The following is a 9,920-nucleotide window of genomic DNA, read 5'->3' on the forward strand; positions in this document are numbered from 1 at the left end:
AGGGGAAGGCCCTCTATGAGGTGGATTGATTCAGTGACTGGGATAATCGGGATGGGAGTGTCAGAGGCAGTGCGGTTGTCACAGGATAGAGCGGAGTTTAGGGCTGTTGTACATAGGGTCGCTAGGAGTCGGAAACGACTCGACGGCACATAACAACAACAACAAGAAGCAGTCAGGACATTAGAAGAGGATAGCATTGTGAAAGTCTGCCATTATAAACCCCTCCAAAATCCTAAAGAGTCATGCTATCAGTTTAAAAACTATGGTGTACGAGATTCAAGACATCGTTTTTCACTTCACTTGCTATTTCTTTGAGATCTGGACAGTGACTAAGGATGACAGAAGAAGAATTGATGCCTTTGAGCTGTGGTGCTGGAGAAGAATATTGAACATTTCATGGACGGGCGAGAGAACGAGCAGGCATGTGTTGGAGAAGATGCATCCAGAGTGCTCCTTGGAGGCAATGATGGTGCAGTCCCCTGACTTTGGGCATGGTGTTGGAAAGACTATTCCTTGGAACAAGAATTCACGTTTGGAAAGGTGGAGGGGTCCGTGTAGGAATGAAGACCCTCAGAGAGATGGACTGATAGAATGACTACAACAGTGAATCTGAAGTGTGTTTGGGGTGATGTGGAGAGCCCAGGATATCGAGCAGGTTTCAGAGACGTTGTTCACAGGGTCACGATGAAGCGAGCTCGTTCCCTGCCACCGGATCGTAGCAACAGCAGCCACAAGCATCTCAAAGTGGTAGACTTTGTAAAGGTATTATCCAGGGGAGAAAGAGGAGTAGTCGTCTTTGATCAAGATGTCTCACCAGGAGTTGGAAACAACTCATTAGCAATAGGTTTGGTTTATTGTCATTTACAACCCTTGTATATGCTCGAATCATATAGAAATGATGTCAATTAGAGAACAGAGCTCTGGTCTTTTGTTTAGAGGGTCACTGTGAGTTGTATTCAACTTCAAGAGTCTTAACCACTGCTCACTGACACTAGGGTTGTTCTATTTGGAGGAACATTCTTCTGCATTACACGTCACTCTTTGTCAGTGTGCAATACTGAGATTACCTGGGTTTGCTGCGATGCTGAAACTTGTGCCATTGGGGTATCAGACTCCATAATGGTCTCCCGGTGTGGACAGGGTTTGGAGGAGCTCCAAGATGTCAGACAGGTTTGGAAGCAGGAGTGGCATCTACTTCCTAAAACACAAGCCTCTGGAAACACTAAGAACTTGGAGAAACGACTACAATTAAGGAAAGGCATTAGGTCTTTTGTTCATAGAGTCGCTACGCATCGGACTCGACTCGACGTCCATCAGCAACAACGATAACACCGTTCTCCTGTTCTTGACCACACGGGAGCAGAGATGCTGCCCGTAAATTCATCCCTGTTGCCGTCCGTCTGAGTGCTGGTTCCGTAGGAAGCGGCTGAGAGCCGTCAGCAGCTGATGATGTGTTTCTTCTATGTCCTAGTCCCTGGTTAACATAAGTTTCTCAGTCCTGCCATCTGCCTCCCAGATGACTTTTTTTGAGTGTCCACAGCGTGCAGCGGTCTTGCCGTCTCCTTCCACGTGGGTTTTCTTTCTTTCCCTGTAGAGCCTGAGATGGAAGGCTGTCACTCATCCTGGTTAAAGCTTGTTGCGTTTCTTTTTCAGCCATTTCACTTCCTACATTCTTTTCCTTTGCATATGCTGCCACTGTTGATAACAAAATCCAAGGCATGATAAGTGCCCTTCCTTCCTCATGTTCTCTTTCTGCCTGTTGCTAGATAACCACCTCTTCAGGAGTTCTGTCCACTGACTTTAGAGCCTAAATTCAATTTTTCCTTCTGAGTGGAATGTAATAGCCATGTTATGGCATGAATATCCCTTAGTCACACCACAGCCTGAAGGCTTCTGATTCTGTTTAACACTTTTTCCTCCAAACACAGACGTTACAGGGACTCTAACTTGTGGTGCAAATCTCACCAAATTTCGTAATTTGTTGTGTTAAGGTGAGCAGCAGATTGTGGAAAAGTGTTGAGTGAGTCTTGTCCTACATGCTTGACCGACTGCATGATTTCTGACATCGGCAACCATTCCTTTGTTCAATGCCCTAGCCCTTCTTTTTTTAAAAAAAAAAGTAATTTTTTTTTATTAATTTTAATAGACATTTACAGAGGTTTTGGATTTCCATTCATTCATTCCCGCACTTTTCCTCCCTGCCCAGCCCTCCCCACCAGTTCGCTCCCCTCTCCGAAAAGAAAAAGAAAAATTCCTTCATTAGTATACAGTTCCCCCACCCCCCACCCCGAGTACACTTCTTTATGGAACCTTAATTCTGGATTCCTGTGCTAACCATAATACTCAATCATATATCACCTCTAATGTATTCTTTCCTTCATCTTTTTCAATACAATATACATAATTTATCCATTTTTTTTCGGTCATACCCCCACCCTGATGTCAGACCCAGTCTACAGCAGTGGCACCATGCAGTATTTGTCCTTTTGTGACTGAGATATTTCACTCAGCATAATGTCCTCCAGGGTCACCCATTTTGCATAATATTGCACGAGTTCCTTGCTTTTCAGTGCAGCGTAGTATTCCATTGTGTGAATAGACCACAGCTTCTCTAGCCCTTTGTTTGTTGATGGGCCCTTAGGTTTGCTTCCAACTCTTTGTTATTGTAAACAAAGCTGCAATAAACATGGGTGTGCATCTATCTGCTTGGATGGCAGACATGGTCGCTCTGGGGTATATTCCCAGTAATGGGATTGCTGGGTCACATGGTATCTCTATTTGCAATTTTTTGAGAAAGCACCACACCGCCTTCCACAGTGGTTGCACCATTTTACAGTCCCACCCACAGTGAATAAGACTTCCAGTTTCTCCACAACCTCGCCAGCATTTGTTGCTTGCTGTTCTGTTACATTTTGCTGTTCTGACTGGGGTGAGATGATATCTCAGAGTTGTTTTGTGCCCTAGGCCTTCTATGTCCCTTGGGTTCAGGTTTTCGCCAGAAGGGCTCCCAGAGCCTCAGCGATGTTAGGGGAAAGCTGGAGCTGACTGTAGGTATGCAAGCTTAGGCTGAGGGTGAGGCCTGGGTGCTGTGCACTGTCGTCGGTTGTGAAGCCGCTGGGTGGTGACTGTGGGTGATACAGGCTGGTGCCGAGATTGGTGAGCAATAGGTCAGAGCAGATGCAGCTGGGTATTGGGTATCAGGCGGTCCACGCATCCCAAAGCACAGAGACACCGCTGAGGTCTCAGGAGCTTCCGTCCGCCTCGCATAGGCTGGGAACAGCGTCCCATCCTAATACTATCATCTCATACGATAAACACTTAAGGAGAAAGTCTATCATTAACGCTTGGCTCAGAAAGACAGCTCAATGATAAACGTTAGACACCCAGACACAGGGTCTTTCAGGACATGGTGAATCTCAGGGACAGGATGTAATCAGTGAGGAAGTGGAGTGACAAAGTGAAGAAGCAAGACTGTAGGTCTTGCTAGAGCCTAGCATTTTTGTCCTATCCGGGTCCTTTCCCAGTTGTGTAGGGCTTTCAAGGTCATTCTTTCTTCTTGTTGGCGAACGGATGCAGATTATGTTGTGTGTTTCAGGCACCGTTGTTTCTGGAGGACGTAGTCATCCTCTTCAGCCGGGAAGAGTGGGCTTTGCTCAGTGTCGCTCAGAAGAAACTCTACAGGGACGTGATGATGGAATCCTTGAGACACCTGGACTTCATAGGTAAAAATGGCGCTTTCTGTATTAATTTTTTAAAATTTATTATTTTTGTGTGAGTGTACCATCAAATCAGATGTGACTGGTACAGGAGGAGATTGTCCCTCCTTCTCCAGCAGAGCGTCTGGAGGATTCGAACCACGCACCTGTGGGATTGCAGTGCACCTTCTTGCCTCTACATTTTCTGTCTTTTTCAAGGCACAGAAAATTAATTCATGAGTCTTGCTTGAACTTGCACAGAAAATTAATTCATGAGTCTTGCTTTTGAACTTGGACTGAAGAATTGGAATGCAAGATTCTAGGAAGTTGGCATGGTCACTTGTGTTTTGGCATTGCCATGTGTAGAATTACTCATTTATGTGGTTTCCATGTCTGGTAGTACATTTTCATTTGCTAAAAGGGACTCAGTTGTACAAGTGTACACAGTCGCTTCAGAGGTCAGGACTCCAGGACGAGTGTTTGGGGCAGTCGGAAGAGCACTCCTGTAGGGCCACTGTGTTGAGATCCCCCCTGAAATTGTCAGTGTATGAAGAATCCTCCCAATCTTGAGAGACTGGCACTGACCTGAACCGAGTGGATAAGGCAGCTCCGCTGGCCGCGTGGAGAGAAGCTGTGCTGCAGTCCCAAAGGAACGCAGTGGAAGGTCACCTGCCGGTCTCTGCAGGGAGGATGGGCAGTCGCCTCCTGTGTCATCAACTGTCTGTGCAAACCTTTCAGAGAGTCAGATAGCGCCTGGTTTTGACTCTGTGGCACATACACACCAAAAACAAGAAGAGGAAAAGTCCTTTAAATCGCACTTCCTTCCCTGCAGCTGAGGTCCTGTCATGGGGGACAGGTGTGTCTTTTTCATACCATTTCTCGACTGGATGATGTGCTGTGTGGGCTCTGTGAGAGTGTGTGTTGACTGTGTGATTGCGTATGTCATTGCTGAATCTTCTCTTTATCCACCCAGGGAAATCCCATTTCTATCAGAAACCCTTGTATTTGTCCCTGAATCTCTTCCTGTCAAGGGATGAAAACTGCAGAATGTGCCTACGTTTGTGTTTGCTCACAGCAGTCTGTCCTGTGTTACTTGCTTGCTTTCTGTGTCACCGTGTGAAACCTAGTTTTATTTCTGTGGCAGACATTCAGAACGTGTGTGCTGGAGCCGCGTCATCCCTTGAATGGACACCGTTCCACTTTGTAAAAAGTCCGCACCGCAGGCCTTCAGGAAGAATGTCAAGAGTCCATGCCATACAAGGTCCACATAGAAACCAAGACCGCCGTTTGAGGTGAGTTTCGTGCAGATCCCAACACTAAACCCGGTAGGAAACACAGTACCTTGGAGGCAGCCAACGTCTTACCATTGAGGAAGCCAATGCCAGCAACACTATTGATGGTCGATTATGAAACGTCGGCCTCCTTGGAGGAAAACCCAGCACGTATGGTCAACAGATCCTACTTACTGACCACAGCGTTTTGTGTATTTTTAGCAGAAGTCACACTCTGACGCACCCACCTGAAGAGATGGAGGAGCGCCACCCAGGGAGAACCTTCCTCAGAATTCCACCTCTTTCCTGCTGGGCGAGCGATCGTCTCCGTATAAACCCGCTGAGGACTCGCATTGGTGAGAGCAGCTATGGATGTCACACATGTGGGCAGCATTTCTGTACCTTCTCGTTATTTTGGGTGCATGTTGTAGAAGAGCACGTGTATACAGAAAGCTCTGAAATCTATATGAATCCTTTTCCCATAGTTTCCCGTCAAGCATGTAATTTTCAGCGTCCACTCTCTGAATCTGCAGAAAGTGGGAAATCCTCTCCTTTCCCCTCCCTCCTCACTAGACTGTCAGACGTCACGGTCAAAGGTCAGAGGCTTCAGCGTGTGGAGAGGCCTTATGGGTGTAAGAGGTGTGGAAAATCCTTCCCTTCTTCCTCACACCTCCGGACACATTCAAGAACACACACGGGTGAGACACTTAACACACGGAAACTGTCTGGGAAAACAGATCTTAAAGTTGCTCCTCTAACAAGAAAACACTTAAGACGGAGACCTTATGAAGGTAACGAAAGTGAGAAAGCGTTTCCGCAGCGCAGTGACGTCCGTAAACGTAGAAGAATTCGCAGTGGGGAGGGACCTCATGGCTGTCAGGAATGTGGGAAAAGGTTTTCACACGCAGGCCAGCTCCTGGCACATGGCAGGGTTCACACAGGAGAGAGACCCTACGAGTGCAAGGACTGTGGCAAAGCCTTCACTCGGGCAGCTGTTCTCGCCGTCCATACAAGAATTCACACCGGGGAGAGACCTTATCCGTGTGAGGACTGTGGGAGGACATTCACTCAGTGGGGTCACCTCAGCGTGCATCGTCGCATTCACACGGGGGAGAGGCTTTACGGCTGCGAGGCGTGTGGCAAGACCTTTACCCGCTCAGCTCTCCTCGCCGTGCACAGAAGGACCCATACGGGAGAGAGACCCTACGCGTGTGAGCAGTGTGGCCAGACCTTTACGCAGTCACGTCGTCTCGTTGCTCATCGAAGAATTCACAGCGGAGAGAGGCCCTACGCATGTGAGCACTGCGGCAAAACCTTCCGAGAATCAGCTACGTGCACGTTACACACAAGGATTCACACAGGAGAGAGACCTTACCGGTGTACGGACTGCGGGAAAACCTTTAGACAGTCAGGTCACCTCCTCGTGCACAGAAGAGTTCACACGGGAGAGAGACGGCATGAATGTAAGGAGTGTGGGAAGACTTTTTCTCGGCGCGATAGGCTAAATGAACACGTGAGAATCCACACAGGGAGGAAACCTCATGAATGCAAGGAATGTGGAAAAACGTTTTTACACGCGGGTCAACTCCTTACACATAGAAGAATGCACACCGGAGAAAGACCTTACGAGTGTAAGGACTGTGGCAAGACATTCAGAGAGTCCAGTACACGAACATTACACACGAGAGTGCACACACGAGAGAGACCGTACGAGTGCCAACACTGTGACAAATCTTTTACGCAGTCTTCTATTCTCACCGCACATCGAAGGACTCACAGCAGAGAGAGACCTTACAAATGTGAGGAGTGTGGCAAAACCTTCACCCAGGCAGCTCACCTCACCGCACACCGAAGAACTCACACAGGACAGAGACCTTACGAATGTCGCGAGTGCGGGAAAACCTTTACAAAATCGGGGAGTCTGATTTCACACAGAAGAATTCACACCGGCGAGAGACCGCACGCGTGTAAGGATTGCGGAAAAACGTTCACCCGCGCGGCCCTGCTCACTGCCCATACAAGAGTCCACACAGGAGAGAGACCCTACGAGTGTCAGGAATGCGGGAAAACCTTCACGCAGTCAAGCAGTCTCATTGCTCATAGAAGGATCCACACGGGAGAGAGACCTTACGCATGTCAGGACTGTGGCAAAACCTTTAAACAGTCCTTTCACCTCAATACGCATAAAAGGATTCACACCAAAGAGAGACTTTATGCATGTCAGGAATGTGGGAAAGCGTTTCTGCGATCCGGTGACCTCACTGCACACCGAAGAATTCACACCGGAGAGAAGCCTTACGAATGCCAGGAATGTGGGAAAACGTTTTCACATCCGGGCAGTTTTTATAATCATAGAAAAGTGCACACAGGAGTGAGGCCTTATGAATGCAAGGAGTGTGGGAAAACGTTTGCACAACTGGGTCGATTCAACGTCCATAGAAGAAGTCACACGGGAGAAAGGCCCTACGCGTGTGCGGAATGTGGGAAAACCTTCAAGGACCGCGCCGTCCTCCGTACACATAGAGTTATCCACTCGGGAGAGAGGCCGTATGGATGCAAGGCCTGCGGGAAAACGTTCCTTCGATGTCGAGACCTCACGTCCCATACACGAATTCACACGGGAGAGAGACCTTACAAATGTGAGCAGTGCGGGAAAACCTTTTCCCATGCAGGGCATTTGCGAATTCATAGACGCACTCACACGGGAGACAGACCCTATCAATGCGACGAATGTGGGAAAGCCTTTTATGACTCGGCCAATCTGCGTAGACACAGAACCGTTCACAAAGGAGAAAGACCTTACGAGTGTCACGCGTGTGGGAAAACATTTACACAACTGGGGACGTTCAAGAAACATACAAAAAGTCACACAGGAGAAAAACCTTGTGAATGTAAGGAGTGTGGGAAGACTTCTTCTCGCCCTGACTGTCTGCACATGCAAAGATCCACTTAGGACTGACCTTAGGAATGAAAAGAACGTGAGAACACATTGGCTCCTCCGGGTCACACAGGAGAGAGACCCTGAGAACGTCAAGAATGCGGACAACATCTCAGGCATCAGGTGAACTCAGTGAACGTCGAGTTCACACAGGAGAGAAATCTTATTTCTATAAAGAACATGGCAATACCTTTAGTGCGTGATACCTGTACACAGTACCTGTACATTTCTTACAAGAGTTGAACAGAGAGGCGCAGTAGGAATGTTAAGGATCAGAAAAGCTTTCCTTGACTCGGTAAACATGCAAGATTTGACACAGGAGAGCGACCTGGAAAATGTCAGGAATACGGAAAAGCCGTTTCACCGTCCGGCCAGTTGAGTGCACATGAAGATTCTCACAAGGCAAAGAGTATATGGAAGGGGAGGAACCTTCGTGAGATCCTGATGCATGGATACCGCCTGAGAAGTTGTCTCACATGTGAATGTCGGGAGTGTGGGGCCATGTTTGCACAGTGACGTGGAAACGGGACCTGCAAGCATTCACAGAGCCGTCATGCAAGGGAGTCAGACACCGGTGGTTCCTCATGTCCTCTGCAGGCCTCTACCCTGCAGGCACGCTGCATGAAGGGAAGGAATACACGAGGGTCTTCACTGCACCCTCCAGGCCTTCCTTCACGCTCAGGAGCACAAACAACTAAGGGAAACAGGAAAGAATGAGTCTTCCCCGTGATGTGCCGTAGGAGACGTGTCTTGCTGTCTTGCACACCAGGAGACTTGCTGAGGTGTTGATCGTTTTCTTGCATGTGGGAGTCCTGCAGGACTTCTTGGATCTGCATCTCTTTTGCATCTTTGTGTTAAATTAATAAATGTTTTACACATCTCTGGTTTCATAGTCAATTCTTATTGTGTTCCCAGAGCCAAGCTAACATTTTTCCTTTTTACAGTTACAAAGTTTGACCTAAAACTGCAAACAATATGAGATAGTGCCTTTTTGGTAAACTTTTAGGATGCTTTTCATGCAGCGATGACAATCTCGTTTGTATGAGAGGTTTGGTTTCACGACTGGCTTTGCTGTTAGTGTCTTCCAGGACAGAGAGAACCGTTGTACTCTTGGCTTTCTTTCTGGGTGATTCTTTGGCAGCCGTGCCAGCACTCTGCTTGGCATTCCGTGCTTTCATTGTCACAGCTGAACCGGGTGGGCGACAAGACATCCCACATCCGTCAGTGTCCTGGCCACGCTGCTCCAAATCCACCGTCTTCACACAGTCCGTGCTTTAGGAGGTGGACGGGAAAGATGTGGCTAAGTTCTGTGCTGACTGAGAGGGTCATCTGGCGGAGCGAGCACATCACGGGGTGGGTGTTTGTCTCCAGCTCTGTGGAGAAAGCAGTTGTAGCTTCCCTCCTGCTCTGGGTCCATGGAGAAAGCCGCTGTAGCTTCCCTCCTGCTCCGGGCCCCATCTTGTGGAAGGATCATTTAGATAGTGCATGGTGGTTGTGAGGTGCTGTCCTGGTCTGGCACTTGTATTACACTCTTAGTACATATTACACTCTTATCATCCCTTAGTACACGCGCTGTGCCTGTCCCAACGGAGACCCCAAAAGGGGAAGACACGTCATTCTTCCACTTAGGGATGAAACTCTGTTGTCACACCTGTTCCTTCTGCATTGTATATGCTGTTAGTGTTCTAAAGCTCTGTTCCGTGGAAAGGAAATCATCAACCTTGTGTCCTGACCCGTTTCTGACTCTTCACAGGGGACCCCAGAGTCACTGCCTCCACGTGGATTTGTGCTGTTGTTGTGACGTGCGTTGTAGTCAGAACCGTTTCAGGCTGTTAAGTATCCTTGAAGGCGAGGCTGCCACTATGCCCTATGGTGTCCATAGCGGCACTTTGTTCCATAAGCACATGTTCACAGTGAGTTCTTGCTGCAGCAGTGAAGATTGTACCTGGTTTTCCCCTTAACCACCACATGTTTTAACAGCGGTGTAACCAGGCCCTCTAATTGCAATTTTTTTTT

At 48.1% G+C, this 9,920-nt stretch overlaps 1 protein-coding gene across 1 annotated transcript; it reads left to right on the forward strand.

Moving 5' to 3' along the window:
- The first annotated feature begins 684 nt into the window (after nt 1-684).
- Nucleotides 685-8,602, forward strand: LOC102863501 (zinc finger protein 678-like). Its single transcript, XM_006903173.1, has 5 exons — nt 685-762; nt 3,596-3,722; nt 5,875-6,298; nt 7,406-7,605; nt 8,502-8,602. The coding sequence occupies exons 1-5, from the start codon at nt 685-687 to the stop codon at nt 8,600-8,602; spliced, it is 930 nt and encodes a 309-aa protein (XP_006903235.1).
- Nucleotides 8,603-9,920: the final 1,318 nt, after the last annotated feature.

This window comes from Elephantulus edwardii, unplaced genomic scaffold, assembly GCF_000299155.1.
Source record: "Elephantulus edwardii isolate Elephantulus edwardi_28Jun2011 unplaced genomic scaffold, EleEdw1.0 scaffold00528, whole genome shotgun sequence".
Lineage (NCBI taxonomy): Eukaryota > Metazoa > Chordata > Mammalia > Macroscelidea > Macroscelididae > Elephantulus > Elephantulus edwardii.